The 22419-nt window shown below is 46.2% G+C and overlaps 1 protein-coding gene across 9 annotated transcripts in view; it reads left to right on the top strand.

Moving 5' to 3' along the window:
- fsd1l (fibronectin type III and SPRY domain containing 1-like) overlaps nt 1-22419 on the top strand; it is an 85910-nt gene that overhangs the window by 20606 nt on the left and 42885 nt on the right. For all 9 annotated transcript variants that reach the window (XM_055632729.1, XM_055632730.1, XM_055632731.1 and 6 more), the window contains exons 4-5: nt 1610-1711; nt 21432-21454. In XM_055632729.1, coding sequence (XP_055488704.1) covers nt 1610-1711; nt 21432-21454 — 125 coding nt within the window. The remainder of the gene's footprint in view (nt 1-1609; nt 1712-21431; nt 21455-22419) is intronic.

Here is a 22419-nt window from a genome sequence, read left to right on the forward strand (position 1 = left end):
AGTACACCACCTCCATCTGTTTCGTTGAGAGCAAATTCAACAGGATGGCCCACGCGGTTCTCCAAGTCACTGAGGGTATTCATTATTCCGCCCTGGCAGTCGACGAGGAGATGGCCGCCTATCGTACGGCAGTTTCGGGCCTGCAGTTGGAGGATGTTGTCCGTGGTCCTGGGGGGCGCAACGCTGCTGTTCCGCGACCCATCGTCCCCATCGCCTGCATCCCATGCCCGACTGCCAAGGTGCAACGATGCGTGCGCGCGCCATTGCAGGAGTTCATCATCCCTCGGCAGCAGTTCGACCACATTCACGTGGACATCGTGGGGCGGGGCAGCTGCCGCCGTCCAAGGGCACGACCTATTTATTCACCGTCGTGGACCGCTTCACGCGCTGGCCTGGAACCATTCCGCTACCTGAATCTTCGACGGCCACTTGTGCTCGAGCCTAGGTGGCGCACTGGATCGCCCGGTTCAGGGTGCCACTTGACATAACATCCGACCGGGGGCCTCAGTTCACGTTGGAACTGTGGTCGGCCAAGGCACGCCTCCTGGGTGTTCGTCTACACCACACGACGGCGTATCATCCACAGGCGAACGGCCTGGTGGAGCAGTTTCACTGTCAACTCAAGGATGCCCTGAAGGCACGGCTCACTGACCCAGACTGGGTGGACGCTCTGCCGTGGGTTTTGCTGGGGATCCGCATTGCACTGAAAGAGGACTTGGCCTCCTCCTCCGCCGAGTTGGCGTATGGCTCCTCGTTGACGGTACCCGGGGAGTTCATCCCGCCGGCACAGGGCCAGGTGGAGCAGCCTTCGGACGCTCTGCAACGTCTTCGGCAGACGGTGGGCAAGTTGGCGCTGGTGCCCACGTCTTGTCATGGGTCCTTCCGACCGCACGTACCCTCTGCTCTGCCAGTTTGTCTTCCTGTGCAGGGATGCGCATCGGCCACCTCTCCAGCGGCCGTACGAGGGTCCCTTACGAGCCCTGGAGCATGGCTCGTCCACATTCGTCCTGGACATGGAGGGGGTCGGCGTGAGACTGTTTCGGTTGGGCGGCTGAAGCTGGCACATATTGATATTGATCAGCTGGTGCTGGTAGCACGGCCCCGTAAGCGAGGGCGCCCTCTGTCTAGGGTACCTCCTTCTCTAGCTACTCCGTCCCCTGCACCTGTTGGACAGTTGCCTGTTCCTGTGCCGGGCATTGTATGCACCCGGGCTGGCTGCCGTGTACGCCCTCCAGTCCGTTTCATGCCTCGGGTACTGGGGGGGGGAGGTCCTGTGGCGGTCCCTGGGGGGTAGGCCACTCCTTGGATCATCCCCCTCGCCGATTGGGGGACAGGGGCGTTGGTCTGCCACGGGGTTTCCAGACCACCCTGTGTGTGTGCTCTCGCTGTGTGGATTAAAGACTACTGTTTGAACCTGCCTGGCGTCTGGCCTTTTCCTGACCTCGTCCAGGCTGCTACAACATCAAGTTTTTTGTGTGTTTATGTCCACTGCTGAAATTCAAATTTATCAAATCCTCTTGGGCGGGAGAAGTTAACTTTTTATTGCGATATGTGGACATTAAATTTAAATTGAATTTAATTTTCTTTGATCTTTTTTTTTACTTATCAGAACCAACTGACTATATGCAGCAATGCATTGGAAGGCTCAGAGGAGCTGTTGGAGTATGCAAATAGGACACTGAGCACAAAGGACTCTGAAGCTTTCACTAAGGTATTGATTTGACTATTTGGAGAAATGACCGCGATAATGTTGAACACGGTCGAGAGAAGATTTTTAAAAATTGGCATCTTTTGGAATTTAAATTAAATATTTTTAAGATTGGTTAAAAGTGTCCAATGCAATATGGCATCCTTATTCTAAACCGAGAGTTTATCATCTTTTTCCACTGGCAAACCATGTGGCATTACATCAACCAGGATCAACATTCCTGGCAGATTTTCAATTTGCCCTTTTAAATGGAGACAAATGTCAAGTATCAATGGCACAGTGGCGCAGCAGTAAAGTTGCTGCCTTACAGTGCCAGAGACCCACATTCAATCCTGACCACAGGTGCTGGTTTGTAGATTAATTGGCTTCTATAAATTGTCCATAGTGTACGGGGGTGATTGCTGGTCGGCACGGACTAGATGGGCCAGTGGGCCTGTTTACGTATCTCTAAAACTAAAACTAAATCGCATGAATCCATTTTAGGGCACATTGCAGAAGTGGAAACTAAAGTGTGTCTGAAATAAACCAGAGAGAGAATTTCACTGGGGACTGTTGTGTATTACCTGTGGTTTATAAGATTGACAGATTCTTCAGTTTATTCCCTGTCTCTGTCCCCTGCCTAGGTGCTTTTATTGTTTCTCTACCTGATCTACCCAGTGACATTTACAAAATATGGAATCTGCACTAGGACATTGTCAGGTTGGACATTCATGCCCAAGAAAGGCACTTCCAGCACAGACAAGGTTGCTCTTTCATGTGCACTTTCATGTGCTCTTTCAGCAGCTGTCGTGGCTTAAATGTGGCACTGAGGCAGACCTGAAGCTGATGCCCAGATTCAGACGGTGCTTTCCTGGACTATGTTCCATTTGCATTCCCTTGTCAAGAATCACATCCTGTCATGGACAGAAATAAATTTGAAACATTATATTTGCATCTAGGCCAAGTTAACCCACTTGCTAAATATTTAATTAACACGCTATTAACATGCTGTTGATGGTGACTGATAAAATACTGATAGGTTCTGACCCACCCAAACCTTACATGTAGTTGCTTCCTTCCTATAGATTGGCAATTCTGGTCAAGTAGTCAATCTGTAGGTTTCAAATGGTGGAAAGTACTGGCGGTCCTCGAAGAATAGGTGCAAATAGAGCATAAATGATCCTGGGAATGCTGTGTTTGATCTATAATGTGGGTTTCCTTATCTTGAATATATATATTTTTTAAATTAAGAAACCACATTGATGTATGAATTTTGAGACAGTACTATATTTTAATGAAAGCATTGTTGCTTTCACATTGGCTTAATTATGTGATTACTTTGATCAAATTTTGAGATACAACCAACTTATTATCTGCTAACACTTCATAATACTAAAATCAGAAATTTAAATTTCTGTGCTAACTTTTCTGCTTGTAACTGATGAGAATGCCTGCTTTGGTTTCGGGTTTCTTGTTGATACAGTAAACCCTCATTATAACGGACCATAGTGGGGGAGAATGGTGTATGGTATTCCCGATTGTCCAAGTAAGGTATTATTGTATGTAATAGAAACAAAGAACTGCAGATGCTGGTTAATACACAAAAGAACACAAAGTGCTGGCATAACTCAGCAGGTCAGGCAGCATCTCTAGAAAACATGGATAGGTGACATTGCAGGCCCATACGAAGCTTTTCAAAAAGGAAGGTGGCATGACAGGATTTGCGAAGTTTGTGGAACCAGGGTTGGTATATAGGGTAAGGCCAACAAATGCCCTTGCATTAGTAGAAGTAGTGGTAAATAGCAATATACATTCAGGAGAACCTGTTCCGTTGTTTTGCACAATCCGCAGGCATTGCCACTTTCATTTTACTGCACATCTTGTATGTGTATGTGACAAATAAACTTGACTTGACTTGACGAGACGACTTGACTTGACGAGACGACTTGACTTGACGAGACGACTTGACTTGACGAGACGACTTGACTTGACGAGACGACTTGACTTGACGAGACGACTTGACTTGACGAGACGACTTGACTTGACGAGACGACTTGACTTGACGACGACTTGACTTGACGAGACGACTTGACTTGACGAGACGACTTGACTTGACGAGACGACTTGACGTGATGACTTGACGTGACGTGACGACTTGACTTGACATGAGGACTTGACGTGAGGACTTGACGTGACGTGATGACTTGACTAGATGACTTACCTTGACGACTTGACTTGATTTGGCAGCATCATGCCAATCACATTTTGCAGATGCATTTTGCATTTGCATTTTACTGTCATTGCTCATGGAAGTCCTGGTGTAGTGTTGCAGGCGACGACACTCGTTACTTGGATGACCTGAAATTAAAGCATATAATTAGTTACTTACCTAATTGTAGCTAATTACAAAATTGACCGTTGTGACGGAAATAGTAATAAACACCCAGACTGCCTTGAAAATTCAAAAATGTGATATTCTCAAGATCAGAACTTTAATATTATTGTATTATATGCTGTAAGTCCATAACAGATAGGTAAATAAATTACAATTTCTAGCAATAGTCTTTATGGAGAAGATCAGTTGCTAGCTGGTACAGTGGTATACCATAATCAGTAGCATCATCATACTCCTCAGATTGTAACCAATAAGCAACTCTGTACACATTGTTTTTCTTCAACTTTTCAAGTTTTTGCTCTTCAAACCACGCATGACATGCCTTTCTGCCCACTACTTTCCCCATTAAGAATGTCCTGTAGATTCCATTTCTTAAGGAAAGGATTTTTTTTTTAAATAGCCTAAGTATCCAAAAAAGAAACTAATCCCATTCACACAAGAATTCACAATATAACATGATTTTTAAATCTCACTGCCATGAACATATGCCAGATGGAAGGAATTTAATGTTTAATTCCCATAAATTAATCTAGAAACATCTACTTTCAATATAATCAAGATTTTTTTTTTTTTTTTGCAAAATATCCCTGTTGTGGATATTTAGTATAAAATATTGACTATGGAGACAATTACACAAAATATAGATGATTTAGATGCTCTTATGACATCATTGTCCAAAAAAAAATGAGGATTTAAATCATCTTGCGAGTAGGTGTTTCTGGAATGTGATCGATTGGAACGTTGCATTTGCGGTGAATTTGAACCCCAAATCGGCAGGATACACACGGGCGAATCGTATGGGGCCCAAATAACATGTTTGCAACGTAAAATTAGATTAAAGCCACCCCAAGACGCAAGATTATATGTAAAATAAACGACTTACCCTTTGTTTTGTCCTGTTTTTGCGATCTGTCACGTTATAGGCGTTGAGGGCGTTAGAAGTCGCTTTTTACTTTAATCCAACTATTAAATTGTCCAGCGATTTATTTTAGTAACAAACCGGGAACGCAAGTCCGATCGATTTTTTTCTTCATCGACTAGCAGCCGAGGAAATCCCTCTCCGACAAGCAATACAAACCTGCATTTTAATCCCGCGCGCACAGCCCGTGACAGATCTGCCGCGTTGCTGAAGGTAGGTTTTGTAACATCGCTACATTAAGGCGAATGCAGACAGCTTGTCATTGATCATGGAAGTCCTGGTGTAGTGATGAAGGGAACGGACACTCATGGCAAGCCAGCATATAATGCCATTTAGCCATAAATCATGTTTTTCCAGTTCTATTTACCAAGAATGTAACTGCGCAAGCCTTATCACCACTTTGTCCGTGTTATGGGCAAAGTCATAGTAAATGTGGATTAAGGCACGTGCAGACAGACTGGCATTGTTCATGGCAATCCTCATGTAGTGATGAAGGCGAAGGACATTCTTTGCAGACCAGCATATATTGAGCCACGAGTCACATTTTCCAGTTCCATTTTCCGAGAATGTAACTGCCCAAACCTAGTGTTTAAGAAGGAACTGCAGATGCTGGAAAATGGAAGGTAGATAAAAATGCTGGAGAAACTCAACGGGTGAGGCAGCATCTATGGAGCGAAGGAAATGGGCAATGTTTCGGGTCGAAACCCTTCTTCAGGCTGATCAGTCTGAACGTTTGGAAACGTCATCCCGTCACCCATTCCTTCTCTCCAGAGATGCTGCCTGTCCCGCTGAGTTAAAGAGTGCCCTCACGAGTCACTACGGTAAACTCACGGGCTACTGCATTCTTACAACAAGTTTAAAAGTTTAACATTTTTACTTCAAGAGTAAGTTTGACTCGTGAAAATCTTTCATCATGTTGAAAGATTTTCACGAATTAACAAGTTTCCTGAGTACCTGCCGTTAGCGTTACGAGTTCCGACATTCCCACTACGTTAATTCTATGTGATTACCACGAGTTTGATTTGTTTTAAACTCGGGATCACTCGTAGGTGGTCTCGCACCGTGAGACAGGGCCACTACTTGTGAATTGATGTTGGAGCTCAGATATAATGTGGTCCACAAATGGAATGGTGTAGTTGACCAGGTGGTATCTCTCCACTCTGTGCAAGCATCTGCCAGAATCAACAAATTCTGGTTCCCAGCTGCAGCTGACGGTGCTTGGGGCATTTGGCCACCTTGTTTGTCTAGTGTTGGTTCTCGGGGTGGTTACTGGGGCATGTATCAGTATCACATAGAATAGCATCTACTAGAAATTATGTTTTTTTAATGTGCATTTTTATAGGATCATATTCTTATTATTATAGAATTACATATTCCAACAGATCAAAATAATCAAATATAATGCAATCTGCAGCTTCTTTACCTAGCATATTTAGGAAAAATTACCTTGTTGGCCATTCTGCATGCCTGTTGAAACTACGACTTAAAACGGGACTCAATGTTGTCACACAGCCTTTTGTACGAGGACAAAACGTCATCAACCTGAAAGATATTAAATTCCATATTGATTAAAGGGAATATTAAGTACTGGAGGGGGGGGGGGGGGGTTGGATTTATTACCACATAAAACCTGTTCTAGGTTTTATGTGGTAATAAATTATGTGGAATTATTTCTGGAATGCTGATGTTATTATTAAGATATAAGCTATTCTTCAGCTCAAGTTCATTGTAGGTTTAGATAGACAGCCAAGATTTAGCCATGAAAATGGTTGATATTTAATTAATCCATCATTTTACATTTTACAAACTTTATTTTACACAAATTATCCGTTACAAAATAACCATTAGACATAAACTTTAAGCAACCAAAACTCCTCTTCCTCTTCAATATCAATTGCTGTGCCTGAGGGTCTGACATATTAAAGTTGTATGTTGTATGTAAATCTCGTATTTTCATTTGTAATACTTTGTAATGTATCAATATAAGGAAAAAGAAAAATATGATGCCAATGTGAATGATGAAAGAAGGATTTTTAGCTCCTCAAAAAAAATGAAAGTGGTGAGGGTCCAGCGGCAGCGGAAGATGGCTTCCCCTCTGACCTGTTTCAGGAGCTAAAGACACGAGTCAGTCCTCTTCTGCAGAAAACGGACATCTTCATGAGAAAGGCACTGGAACCAGGCCTGCGCCTGGCCATCACCCTCCGCTACCTTGCATCAGGAGACTCCTACAAGAGCCTCTCCTACAACTTTCGTGTGGCTCACAACACAATCAGCAAGGTTGTCCGAGAGACGTGACACCATCAACAATGCATATGAAGAAGAAATGATTGACTGCCCTAGTACACCTGACAAGTGGAGGAGAGTGGCGCACGGCTTTCAAACCAGATGGAACTTCCTGCACACATGTGGGGCAGTTGACGGGAAGCATGTGTCCATCCGTGTCCACCCAGGGGTGGTTCTATGTACTTTAACTACAAGAGGTTCCATTCCATCGCGCTGTTAGCTGTGGTTGATGCAAACTACAACTTCCTGTTTGTGGATGTGGGCACATCTGGCAGTGCCGCAGATGGAGGGATCTGGAGAGAGACCTCCCTTGGGCAAGCACTGGAAGAAGGGAGAGCGGGCCTTCCTGATCCAGTACCTCTGCTGGGAGAAGACAACCCTGACATCCCCTACGCACTGGTTGGTGATGTTACCTTCGCACTCAGGCCATGGTTGATGAAGCCATACACTCACAGGCGGATGTCAAGGGAGCGAAGGATCTTTCATTACAGGCTGTCCAGGGCTAGGGGGGTCGTGGAAAATGCTTTTGGTATCCTTGCTAGCAGATTCAGGTTCCTGCTGACTACAATGGAGCAGGAGCCCGAGAATGTGCAGAACATTGTCTACGCGGCATGAGGTGCAGCAGGTGACACGTTGGACAAACAGACAGGAGACGTCACACCAGGTTCATGGAGAGCTGGAAGACAGGCTGCACCAATGGTGGCACTAGGCACATTGCAAGGAAACACCTGCAACAAAAGAGCCAAGGACCAGAGGGACCATCTCTGCACTTACTACAACTCCGAGCTGGGCAGTGTACCCTGGCAGAACGACGTGCTGAAGATCAACAGCAAACATCCCACACCACAAACGGAAGATCACCACTACAGATCTAATAAAAGGAGGATCTATGTATGTTAATAGAGGATTTTTGTATGTGAAACTAGTAATACTGTGATAATAATAATAATAATACCTCACGCATCGGACTGTCTTTGAACTGCCATCATTTTAAAAGCGGTTAAATGCCTTTGTCTGCTTTATATGCCCTTTCATGACATTTTGCAGTTCAATGTGTGTGTTTATTTATCTAATAAATCGAGGCTTTTATATGTGAGATGCATTCCATGATTAGACGTGGTTTCCATATGTGAGATCAATGCCATGATTAACAAACTGCTTTTCCCACTACAAGAAAAGGTTACACTGAAGTTTAATAATCAAGTTGTAGGTGAACTTGTAGGTAAATGTAGGCGGCGCGACTCTCGTCAGCAGCGGCCTCTGCAGCCCGTCTGCGTTTTTATTATTTTTTGTCTATGTTTCTATGTAGTTTTTTGTATTTTTTGTTGGGGTGTGTGTGTGGGGGGGTGGGGGTGGGGGTGGGGTGGGGTGGGAGGGAGGGGGTAACTTTTAAATCTCTCCCTGCACGGGAGACCCGACCTTTTCTTTGTCGGGTCTCCGTTGTCGTTGGGGCTGCAACGTGGAGCGGCCTCCAGCAGGAAGACCAGGGGCTCTGGTGCCGACGACTCACCTCACCGTCGCGGAGCTGGCCGAGTCCAGAGAGCGGGTGGAGCGGTGGTGGAGCGCTGCTGCGGCCGGACCTCCGGAGATTCGGAGATTCGGAGGCTGCAACAGCGGGTCTGGCGGACGGCGGCACCGGGAGCCCGCGGGTCCCTGGAGGAAGACCGCTTTTCAGGGCTCCCGCAACGGCGACTTCTCCTGCCCGAGTTGCGGGGTTGAAGAGCTCCTGGAGCGGGGCCTTACGGTACTGCCCCGCGCGGCTTGGAATGGCCGCGGGACTCTGCGAGCGCACTCCGGGGGCTCTAACATCAAGAACCCGGTGTGCGACCTTGCATCACCCGGCGTGGCTTTAATGGCCGCGGGACAATCGCCATCGCCATCGCCAGCCGGGGGCTTTGACTTTGACTCTGACACCGGGGGGGGGGGGGGGGGGGGAGTGCAGTGGAGAGATATGTTTTTTGGCCTTCCATCACAGCAATGTGATGGATGTTTGTGTAAATTATGTTGTGTCTTGGGTCTATTTGTTTGTAATGTATGGCTGCAGAAATGTCATTTCGTTTGGACCTCAAGGGGTCCAAATGACAAATAAATTGAATCTAATCTAATCTAACTTATTTACGATAAATACAAAGACCCATGACTTTATAAGAATTAAATTGTTTATTTAGTGCAAGCAAACAAATAAAGTATTGAAGAACAACAAGAAACAATATTTTAATGTGCAACACAAGTGAACAGAATGGTGAATGTTGGTTAGAGAGTATCATTCTTTACGGCCAATTTGTGCTGGGCCATCATCAATCAAATAGTCGGAGAGATTCAGGTTCAAGTTGGCACTTATGTCGTGACTCTCCAATCGCGCCAGGAATTCTGTTGATCCAGGCGTATCCATGCCAGATGCCGCATGATGTGGCATTGAGCTGGCTGCCCTGACGTTGGGCGGGTGTGCCACAGGCCGTGATCCTATCATTGCCTGTGGGTAAAACACATAAGCCTATCAATATGTATGGGAGGCAAACAAATCATATAAAACAACTCGCAACCTCTCGCAAGCTGTGTGTCACAGACAATCTTGAGTCAGACTCTGACTCAGAAAGGTTTCACAGTGTACCTGGTGAGCATGCTGTGGTGCCATCATCCCCATATGTTGGAGGGGCATGAATGGCATGTGTCTCATCGGACTCTGCAACACCAAGGAATTCGTAGTGAGTAATTCATAAAATACATTAGTCAAACGTTTTATAAATCCAATAAACTTTGTTTAAAAGATTTTACTGGCTGAAGATATCTGTGCGCCCTTGCCAAAGGCATCCGAGGAGAAACTGAGTCATTGCGATTCAGGGATTTACAACATCTCCCTCAAGAACGTTGTGAAGGAGTAAACGTTTCTTTCGTGCAACGTCCTTGGGTGCGACAAGACGTTTATTGTGTCAGCAGTAGTCTCAGCCTGTTGCATGATCTGCAACAAAGTGAGTACAATCCTGGTAAGTATTTTTTTGGGAGGCGATGGAGAAACATGGACGTAGGGCGGATTAAATGAGAAATTTGCTGGTAGTTCACCCAAAAGCACTTACATCCGCGAATATCTCCCGCTGAAGTTGTTCAACAGGCGTCTCAGATTCTGCCGCAGTCGTGCAGGCTGGCTTCCACTTGGCGTGCACCTGTTTGTCCGCAGTGCCGGACCCAGAGGATCCCTCTGGGGGATCCGGCTCGCCCTCACTCGAGGTAGCGCACGAGGATTTCCCCATGGTAAAACTGGAAGAAAGTAAATGTGTATCAGAAATGTTCTAGACCATCAGGACGCAGCAAGCACGGTGACCACCAAGTTATCATTGTCAAATATAATTTTAACTATGTCACTTTCCAACAAATTATAATTGTTACCTTCTTGCCGCTCTCCTTCTCCACTCGAACTATGTGGTTCTGCACGAACCCCCATTTCTACACAATCCATTGCTGTCTGTCAGCTAGACTTACCAAGACTGTGGGACAGCCTCCCGAACCGTGTCCTCTGGCTCTTGAACCATTGACACAGTTGGTCATCTGGGAAAACATAGAATAAATGAAGATCAGTGTTGAGCAAATTGTAATCCTAATTGGAACTGCAATTACAATCACAGAAATGTAGACAAACTACGAAGTATGTACTTACAAGTGCAGCCAGAGAACTCCTTTGCCTTGTCTTCAAGCAGCGCGTTGCGAAGATCCGTGCTCCTGAAATTCCGATGTGCTTTATCGTAGAGTTCTCGGTGGGCCTGATAGCATTCTACCAGGTCTCCCTCTTGTTCCTTGGTAAAATCATAAGGCTTTGTGGCCATCCTCTTTGTAGATGGTTTATGCATGCAACCAATAATATAGCTACCTCAATACCACTAACCACGCCTTAGTTACCAATTATAATAACGCCGCCTTCTACTTCTGCGCGGTACAGTAGCAGACTGGAGACAGTGACTGCTGATGTGTGTTTAACCCTGTGTTCTCATTAAAGACTAGTGTAAAATAAAAGTGTGTTTGATCACTCATTTACATGGTGTCAGTCGGAAAAGACTCGCGTCTCCTGTTTCCCGGGTTTTATTTCTTTTTTTGAGTTTTATTTCTATTTCTCTGAGTTTTGCTTTCACTGACCATGGCATCCTCGTGCCGAAAGCCCGCACCCCTCATCTTTGATTCTGACATCGCAGAGCGCTGGGCTACCTTCGAGTTGGACTTCAGCCACTACATCAACATCGCACATCGGAACGAGCCCGATGCGGTCAAAGCCTCTCTACTTCTCAACCTTGCCGGCCCCGATGCCATGAGAAGAGCAAGAACCTTCACCTACGACCCGTAGGTCTTGGGTCCCGATGATCAGGTACAGATACCTCTAGAGACTGCTGACGACCCGGTATGCCTGCTGCGCAAGTTCAGGGAGATTTGCGACCTGCCCTCGAACCGTATTTTAGAGAGGGTGGGTTTTTTCACCAGAAAGCAGCTGCTGGAGGAACCTGTTGAATGTTTCATTGCTGACCTGTGATACCTAGCCCGTTTCGGTGCAATGACAGACCAGCTTACCAGGGACATTTTAGTGACGGGGATGCTAGATCAGAGGTTAAGATCGGAGCTCCTCAGGAAACCAGATCTGACTTTGAGCGAGGCCATGCACGCCTGCAGAATGGCTGAGGTCGTTGACCCGCAGATCAGTCAGCGGGGGTCGGACACAAAATCGATCAATCTGACCGGGTTTAATAGACCGCGTCCTCGAATGGATAACACAAAATTTGTGCCACGGGCCAGCTACGGTCCCAGCGGGGTGCCCCCCAGTAAGTACCCCAGTTGCAACTACATGCAGCAAAAGCAGTCGCCGTGCCCAGCTTACAGCAAATCCTGCAACTTTTGTAAGAAGTTAAATCATTTCTCTGCAGCTTGCCGCTCCTGTGGGAAAGTTCCACAGGCTTCTAGACCTAACTTAAACATGCTGATGCAAATTGATAACCAGTATGGTTCCCAGTCCTCGCTAGACATGGCCCACGATTCTGATCCAATTAATTCTCAAGGGGAGGCGAGTGTGTTCTCACTCCTCCACGCACCTGGCCAACTACCTGATCCGACTTTCCTGGTTACTGTCAACAATTGCAGTTTCCATGCTAAGCTCGACACGGGTGCCAAGGTCAACGTAATGTCAACAAGCCTGTTCAAGAAGATTAGAAACAATGAGCTCCTAACTGCAGACCGCTCCACTCTGCATGCTTACGGGGGCGAGTTGCTGAGACCGATGGGAAAGGCCACCTTCAATTGCGTGCTGAAGAAAACATCATGGGCCCTTACGTTTTATGTCTTGAACTCTGACTGTGTGACTCTATTGGGCAACCAGGCATGCCAGGACCTGGGACTGGTGTCGTTCGACCGAACGGTCCACAAAGTGCTGATTTTGCTGGATCCGATATCGGAATACCCCGACCTGTTTAACGATGAGCTGGGCAAGCTGCCCATCACCTACAAAATTGCCATTGGCCCGAAGGTGGCGGCCGTGGTCCGCGCACCGCATAGAGTGTCCCACGCCATGAAAGACAAAGTTGAGTCGATGTTGAACGACATGGTTGCCATGGGAGTGCTGGAGGCGGTCAGCGAGCCCACCGAGTGGGTCTCCACCATGGTTGCTATCCTGAAAAAGGACAGAAACGAAATACGGGTGTGCATTAACCCGAAGGATTTAAACCCCGCAATCAGGCGCCCCCACTACCCCATGAGGACCATGGAGGACGTTGCAGCCCAAGCCGGACAGGCCACCGTTTTCTCAGTCCTCGACGCGAAGAGTTCCTTTTGGCAAATACCACTGGACAAGGGCTCCTCCGACCTGACGACGTTCTCGACACCGTTTGGCAGATTTAAGTTTCTGCGGATGCCATTCGGCATCAATTCTGCAAGCGAGGTGTTTCAGAGGGCGATGGAACAGTTGTTCTCCAGCCTGCCATGCGCCATCATCGTGGATGACATCCTGGTTTATGGAAAGGACGTTGCCGAGCACGACATGAACCTCCGCCGCGTCCTGGATCAGGCTCGGTGGATCAACCTGAAGCTGAACTCTAAAAAGTGCAGGTTCCGGGTCTCGGAGGTCACTTACGTCGGGCATGTCCTCACTTCGGAAGGACTAAAGCCCGACCCATTGAAGGCTGCCGCAATCACCGAGATGCCGGCTCCCACCGACGTGCTCGGTCTGCAACGATTCCTGGGTATGGTGAACTACCTAGGGAAGTTTATACCCAATCTCAGCGAGCTGAGCTCATCCCTGCGGCAACTGACCAGAAAGGACACCGCTTGGCCCTGGTTCCCGCAACACCAGCAGGCGTTCGACTGTCTGAAGTCCAAGTTGATCAGCACCCCGACACTAAGGTTTTTCGACCTACGGCGCCCGATCACTGTCACCTGCGACGCCTCCAGTTTCTGGCCGGTGTGGCCTGCCTACAGTCCTTTGATGATGGATCGCTGTATCCTGTCTCGTACGCCTCCCGCACCATGACCGACACCGAACAACGGTATGCTCAGATCGAAAAAGAGCTGCTCGCGGTTGTGTTCGCCTGCTCCAAATTCATGGACTTCCTTTTTGGCAGCCGTTTTACGGTCGAGACTGACCACCAGCCGCTGGTGACCATTTTAAACAAACCGATCCATGTTGCTCCTGCCAGGCTGCAACGCATGATGTTGCAGCTACAGCGCTTTGACTTTAAACTAGTCTACAAGAAGGGCACGGAGATGCACGTTGCCAACACTCTCTCGCGTCCCACGTGCTTCCTGCGACCGCCACCCCTAAGAACAAGAGGATCTACTTGTGCTTGGCGTTAACTTTGTTCCCACTAAGCAGATCCTGGCCGAGCACACCGCTGCTGATCCCGCTCTGCAGCGACTTTCTTCCGTGATCAAATGTGGCTGGCCAAGCAAGCGCGCCAGTGCACCGGCTGAGGGTCGACCCTTCTTCCTGGTCCATGACGAGCTGGTGATCCAGGACGGCATCATAGTTAAGGGTCACAAGGTCGTGGTCCCTTCCTCCCTGTACGACCAGCACATCAACGTGGCCCACAGCGGGCACCCTGGGGCTGATGCGCCGATTGCCCACGCTCAGTGCCAATTCTACTGGCCTGGCATGGCCAAGTACATCCGAGATCGCATCTCGTCCTGCTCTACCTGCAACAAGCTTGCGCCCCACCAGCAACGGCAGCCACGTTTACAGCAACCGGCGCCTGCCATGGCCTGGACTTCGCTGGCTGCTGACATCTTCGAACGGCGTGGCAAGCAATATCTCGTCCTGGCCGACTCATACTCAAACTGGTTCGAGGTGGACCTTCTTACTTCCCTCACGTCCGAGATGGTTATCTGCAAGCTGCGAAGACGTTTCTCCACTTTCGGCAACGGCAGGCAGTTCACAAACAACGAGTTCACGGCATTCGCCAGCAAATGGAACTTCCACCATTTCACCAGTAGCCCGGAGTACCCGCAGAGCAACGGTCTTGCGGAGCGGGCTGTCCGGAGTGCCAAACTTTTAATGGAGCAATCGCGCCTGACAAACTCCGATTTTTACCTAGACCTCCTGAACCTCAGAAATATCTCCAGAGACCCGACCATGGGTTCACCTGCCCAGCGCCTGATGTCCAGGACAACCAGGCCACCGATCCCGATTGCTCAACACAAGCTGCTGCCTCAAGTGTTGGAGCCTGCCTCCGTCCAGAAGCGCATACAGAAAAAGCATGACGTCCAACGGCGGTCCCACGACAGGTCATGCAAACCTCTTAAGCCTTTGCTGCCAGGACAGGTCGTTCGGCTGCAGACTGCCAGCGGCTATTCTCGTCTCGCAACAGTGGTTGGCGTGGCCGAGTCTCCCCGCTCCTACCTGGTTGACTTTGAAGGAACTGTTTATTGCAGGAGCCGTCAACATCTGCTTGCCGTGAATGAGCCGAGACCGCCGCATGACGGTCCATACGCTCCGCCACTGCTGTTCCAGCTACCGACAACCGTCCCGGTTTCTGACCCCTGCATGCCCCAGACCCCTCGCGTGCCGCGATCTCCTCAGCGTGGGTCGCCCTGTGCCGACCGCGTTTTCACCCCATCTGCATGTCGGTCCCCCCTACCGTTCTCAGTTTCCCCTGTGGCTTAGCCGTCTCCAGCTCCCGCTGATTCCTCTGTTCTTTCCGGTGAAGGGGGGGGAAGGCGCTCGGGTCGGGTTAGTAGGCCGCCTGTTCGTTACAGCGATTTTGTTTAACTCTGTTGCCATGGTTCCATACCATGTTTGATTTTCTAAGGGGAAGGATGTAGATGGTTTATGCATGCAACCAATAATATAGCTACCTCAATACCACTAACCACGCCTTAGTTACCAATTATAATAACGCCTTCTTCTCCTTCTGCGCGGTACAGTAGCAGGCTGGAGACAGTGACTGCTGATGTGTGTTTAACCCTGTGTTCTCATTAAAGACTAGTGTAAAGTACAAGTGTGTTTGGTCACTCATTTACACTCTTCTTCTTTTTTGCTGGCCCAGCTGAGGCATCAGTCTCCTGAGCCAAATCTGAGTCCCATTCTGCAGCAGCAGTTGGAGCAGGAGATGGGGCAGGAACTGGGGTAGGAACTGGTGAAGGAGCTGAGGCAGAAGATGGGGCAGGAGATGGGGCAGGAACTGGAGCAGGAGCAGGGTCAGGAACAGCAGCATAGCCAGAAGCAGTGGCTGGACCCTCCAGGATTTGTACCTTGTCCTGCATGGATTGCTTCTTGATGTTCTTTTTGGAGCCATGTGCTCTGTGAATCGTTACAGCTGGGACGAAAAACGACTCTGTGGTGAGTGTGGTGAGGATTTTCAAATCGCGCGCGCTTTTATTGCTGACGTGAAAAAGGCAGGCCAACTGATTGTGGGCGTCGTGTGGTGACATCATCATGCCACCCGCTACGCTTACGATGTCAAGACGCTTGCGTGCGTACGCGCTACGTCAGGCCGGAGGCACGCGAAGATTTTGTTTGCTACAAAATCCCGGAGCGCCGCACGATACCGCGCACAACTACATACCCCTCCGTACTTCTCAGTGGGACCGGCCCCGCGCGGCCACACAATGCCCGTGCGCCTCAACGTGATGAAGAGGTCACGTAATTAGCGTGCCAAGGACACGCAAGTGGGACTGGGCCTTTACTCTTGCTGTCATTGAGGGAGAAGTTGTTGCCTAACAACATGTTACTTAGTTCTCTATCTCCTTCGTGTCCTCCGTGTCATCCTCATTATTTGATCAGGCCTAGAACAGTAGTGTAACCTGCAAACTTGTAGATAGAAGTTGCATAAGTCAAAATGAATGTTACATTATTTAATTGAGTTTTTAATCAGATCTTTGAACTGATTTCTCTGTCTTGTTGGACATTGCCGTAATGGAGCTTGACATGCCTCTTGGGAATCTTGTAAAGGGCATGTGGGGCTGTCTCCTGCAGCCTAATCATGGCCTCTGTACTTCTGATATTTTTCCTGGTTGATGGTGCTGAAATTACTTCACTTATCCTGCCAATGGTTTTGCAAGATTTTGCAGTGACAACATTAGTGCCATTTCTCCATTTTTCTTTCAAGTGCATTTATGCTGTAAGCTTCTTTGGTTAAAACTGGGCATGATTTATTGCTTGCTCTGTAGAGAATGAGCCTATTGCACCTTTTTTGAATTGCTCCCACAGTTGTGCAGGCACACTGGAGGCGAAGATGAATTTCATCACTTGACGCCTGCTGTCATTACAAGGTGGCCTCTCATTATTTACTGGTACTTATTTCTTAATCCAACAGCAGAAAACATATCTCACTTATTTCGTTTGTGGAATTTACAGCGGATTTTAGCTTATCTTGCCAGCATCCTTGGGGAAAAAATAATGCTTACATTGCCTGTGATCATTCATCATCATTGGAATCATTCACGGGCACGGTGCCTTACAATGCTATGTATGACAGTGATCGCAACTTCTACTGAAGATGTACTGTGATCATTTCTCATAGTGAAATATCAATATAGTTTTTGGTGCTGCTTTTGAGATGATGTTGGGTGCATTGCTTTTGATCTGGAAATAAATGTGCTTCTTATGTTATATTGGTGTGAGTAATCTGTTCTGTCCCTTTCCCTTGGGCAGTCTGAATATCTGTCTCTCCAGTCCCTTTGGAGAGCTGTCTAAACTGGGGATTGTAATAGATTAGAGTACATAGAAACAGAAAATAGGTGCAGGAGTAGGCCATTCGGCCCTTCGAGCCTGCACCGCCATTCGATATGATCATGGCTGATCATCCAACTCGGTATCCCATCCCTGCCTTCTCACCATACCCCCTGATCCCTTTAGCCACAAGGGCCGCATCTAACTCCCTCTTAAATATAACCAATGAACTGACCTCAACTACCTTCTGCGGCAGAGAATTCCACAGATTCACCACTCTCTGTGTAAAAAATGATTTTCTCATCTCGGTCCTAAAATACTTCCCTCTTATCCTTAAACTGTGACCACTAGTTCTGAACTTCTCCAACATCGGGAATAATCTTCCTGCATCTAGCCTGTCCAACCCCTTAAGAATTTTGTAAGTTTCAATAAGATCCCCCCTCAATCTTCTAAATTCTAGCGTGTACAAGCCGAGTCTATCCAGTCTTTCTTCATATGAAAGTCCTGCCATCCCAGGAATCAGTCTGGTAAACCTTCTCTGTACTCCCTCTATGGCAAGAATGTCTTTCCTCAGATTAGGAGACCAAAACTGTACGCAATACTCCAGGTGGGGTCTCACCAAGACCCTGTACAACTGCAGTAGAACCTTCCTGCTCTTATACTCAAATCCTTTTGCCATGAATGCCAACATACCATTTGCTTTCTTCACTGCCTGCTGCACCTGCATTCCTACTTTCAATGACTGGTGTACCATGACACCCAGGTCTCGTTGCATCTCCACTTTTCCTAATCGGCCACCATTCAGATAACAGTCTACTTTCCTGTTTTTGCCACCAAAGTGGATAACCTCACATTTATCCACATTGTACTGCATCTGCCATGCATTCGCCCACTCACCCAACCTATCCAAGTCACCTTGCAGCCTCCTAGCATCCTCCTCACAGCTAACACTGCCCCCCAGCTTCGTGTCATCCGCAAACTTGGAGATGTTGCATTCAATACCTTCATCCAGATCATTAATATATATTGTAAATAGCTGGGGTCCCAGCACTGAGCCTTGCGGTACCCCACTAGTCACGGCCTGCCATTCTGAAAAGAACTCGTTTACTCCTACTTTTTGCTTCCTGTCTGCCAGCCAGTTCTCTATCCACATCAATACTGACTCCCCAATGCCGTGTGCTTTAAGTTTGTATACTAATCTCTTATGTGGGACCTTGTCGAATGCCTTCTGAAAGTCCAGATATAACACATCCACTGGTTCTCCCTTATCCACTCTACTAGTTACATCCTCGAAAAATTCTATAAGATTTGTCAGACATGATTTACCTTTCATAAATCCATGCTGACTTTGTCCAATGAATTCACCACTTTCCAAATGTGCTGCTATCCCATCTTTAATAACTGACTCCAGAATTTTCCCCACCACCGATGTTATACTAACTGGTCTGTAATTCCCCATGTTCTCTCTCCCTCCTTTTTTAAAAAGTGGGGTTACATTAGCTACCCTCCAGTCCTCAGGAAATACTCCAGAATCTAAAGAGTTTCGAAAAATTATCACGAATGCATCCACTATTTCTGTAGCTACTTCCTTAAGTACTCTGGGATGCAACTTATCTGTCCCTGGGGATTTATCGGCCTTTAATCTATTCAATTTACCTAACACCACTTCCCGGCTAACCTGGATTTCACTCAGTTCCTCCATCTCATTTAACCCCCGGTCTCTTGCTATTTCCGGCAGATTATTTATGTCTTCCTTAGTGAAGACAGAACCAAAGTAGTTATTCAGTTGGTCTGCCATGTCCTTGTTCCCCATGATCAATTCGCCTGTTTCTGACTGCAAGGGACCTGCATTTGTTTTAACTAATCTTTTCCTCTTCACATATCTATAAAAACTTTTGCAGTCAGTTTTTATGTTCCCTGCCAGTTTTCTTTCATAATCTATTTTCCCTTTCCTAATTAAGCCTTTTGTCCTCTGTTGGACTCTGAATTTCTCCCAGTCCTCCGGTAGGCTGTTTTTTGGCTAATTTGTACGCTTCATCTTTTGTTTTGATACTATTCCTGATTTCCCTTGTTATCCACGGATGCACTACCTTCCCTGCTTTATTCTTTTGCCAAACTGGGATGAACAATTGTTGTAGTTCATCCATGCAGTTTTTAAATGCCTTCCATTGCATTTCCACCGTCATCCCTTTAAGAATCATTTGCCAGTCTATCTTGGCCAATTCACGTCTCATACCCTCAAAGTCACCTTTCTTTAAGTTCAGGACCCTTGTTTCTGAATTAACAATGTCACTCTCCATCCTAATGAAGAACTCAACCATATTATGGTCACTCTTGCCCAAGAGGCCACGTACAACAAAACTGCTAACTAACCCTTCCTCATTACTCAATACCCAGTCTAGAATAGCCTGCTCTCTCGTTGGTTCCTCTACATGTTGGTTTAGAAAACTATCCCGCATACATTCCAAGAAATCCTCTTTATGGTCACTCTTGCCCAAGGGTGGCACAGCGGTAGAGTTTCTACCTTACAGCGTCAGAGACCCAGGTTCAATCCTGATTTTGGGGGGGGGGGGGGGGGGGGGGGGGGGGGGTCTGTACGGAGTTCGTACGTTCTCCCCGTGACCGTGTGGGTTTTCACCAAGATCTTTGGTTTCCTCCCAATCTCCAAAGACATATAGGTTTGTAGGTTAATTGGCTTGGTATAAATGTAAATTGTCCCTAGTGTGTGTTGAATGTGCGGGGATCGCTGGTCGATGTGGTCCGAAGGGCATGTTTCAACACTGTATCTCTAAGTTGAAACTAAACAAAATATATGTACTACATGGTATATACAGACAATCATCCCCTTCTAATACTTCACTATAACTGGAAATTCTGATTGTAGTTGGAAATCACAACTTAAAGGCATCAAAGTTGTAAAACCTGAAATACGTTGTGAGACTAACAATTTATGCTGCAGATATGACAAGAATCAACCTCTCATAACTGCAGGTTTGAACTTCATAATGTGAAAGCAGTTGTTATAAGGTGTTAAAATACTGCAAGCTGTACATCGCTAATAATTTGGAGACACAAAGAACTGCAGATGCTGGAATCTTGAGCAAAACACACAGTGCTGGAGTGAATCAGGCAGCATCTGTGAAGGTGACATTTTGGATCAGACCCCTCCTTCAAGCTCTATTGGGGTTGTCTAGTGTGGTAAATAATTTATACAATCTAAAATATGGAATTAATCTCTGGCCCTAACATTCTATGAATGTTTACCAATGGTAATTATCTCTAGTACAGTTTTATAGTAATTATATCTTTGGATTTAAAGTTGTGCTGTAAAAATTCAAAATGTTGTGTTGGGTATGTAAATTTCAATTGGGCAACTCCAGAATCAAATGCACATTATGTAAGCACAGACTGGTAAGTCAATATTCATATTAATTCTTGGAGGCTGCTTTTTGACAATTGGCTTTAAATGCCCATTGTGGCCTAATGGCACATGGTATAACATTCACAATAATGTACTTTGCAAGCAGTCTCTCTGTAGAAGTTAAAAGTTACAACTGCTTGGGTTTGGGCCAATACATTCTGCTTTTTATGTTTGTCATTTTTGCATGAAATATTTCAATACATCATTTTTTTTTAAATTGGACACATATAATGTACATTAAATTATCTCTGAACGATTGTTGATTATTTCTTTTAAAGCCCTGATCTAAAAGCACTTTCCCTAAAGTTGATGTGCTGCTTGAATAACTGGATATGTTATGTGCTAATGAAAGTAACAACTTTGGCTTCTGCAGCTCTAACTGACTAACGGCTGCAACAATACGTGTATTGTAATCTCTCTGCTGTATTGCATTAATAATAATTGTCACTTTTTTGTTGAAGAAAGACTCGAGTTTCTGGAATAAATATTTACCTTACTTTTGTACTTTCACCTCTTGCCCTTCAGCATGATGTTTCAGTCAACTTGCATGAGTGGAACTAACATCCTCTTTTCCTCTTCCTCTTTCACTCCAAGGCTGCCAAGCAGATCAAGGATAGGTAAAAACACTTATTTATCTTCTACAGCAATTGTACAATAATGTATGTGTGTAATATATATTATAACTTTAATACTGTCAGGCCTGGAAAAAATAGGAATGCGAGTAGATTTTCCGCTATTTTCCTTTTACTGTGGAGGGATGGAATATCTGCATGGGAGGGAAAGAAGAAAAGAAATCCTAATTTTGCAATATAATCCACTTACTTAAACATACTGGCTCTCTATTTAAAGAGTTTGCCACGTGTCAAGTTACTGAGCTGGAAAATGATAAGTGGTGCTTAGAGATAACATTGCTCCAATATTGGGGTATGCAAAATGCTTTATTCATGCCGAATGTCTATGTTTATTAGTAATCACTATAGATTGCGACTTAACAGGTCCCTTGCATTTGCTTACTTGCTTTTATTGACTTTGGGTTAGTATCAGAGATAGTGTCATTGGTTCTTTTTAGCCATCATATAAATTCAAGATCAAAAGCTTCAACGTGTCTCTTCAATTAGATACCTTTGTTATGATTCATTTGGCTAACAGCCACTCATTAATGGTCTGATTATTCTATATTGAGAGCACTAGAATGTTGAACAGCAGAAGCAGATTTTCACTTATTTGCGCCTGCTCTGCCATTCATTAAAGTTATGGCTGATCTTTTGCTCTTGTATGCTTTTCTGCATTAACAATTGTTTCCTTTAGTCTGAAAACAATCTTCTCATCTTTCCTGAATATACCTGGCTACTGAGCTTCCTCACACCCCTAGGAAGATATTTCCAAAGAACTCCCTACTTGGTGGATAAAGAAATATTTTCCCATTTCTGCTCTGAATGGCCAAGCCCTTGTATTAAGATAATGAACCATAATTGTGATCACCCTTGCGATTGGTAACATTGCCCTTGCATCTATCCCAGCAGGTCTCATTAGATTTTTGAATGCTTCTATGAAATCTCCTCTCATTTTCTCAATGCTAGCA

Source organism: Leucoraja erinacea, chromosome 3 (genome assembly GCF_028641065.1).
Source record: "Leucoraja erinacea ecotype New England chromosome 3, Leri_hhj_1, whole genome shotgun sequence".
Lineage (NCBI taxonomy): Eukaryota > Metazoa > Chordata > Chondrichthyes > Rajiformes > Rajidae > Leucoraja > Leucoraja erinaceus.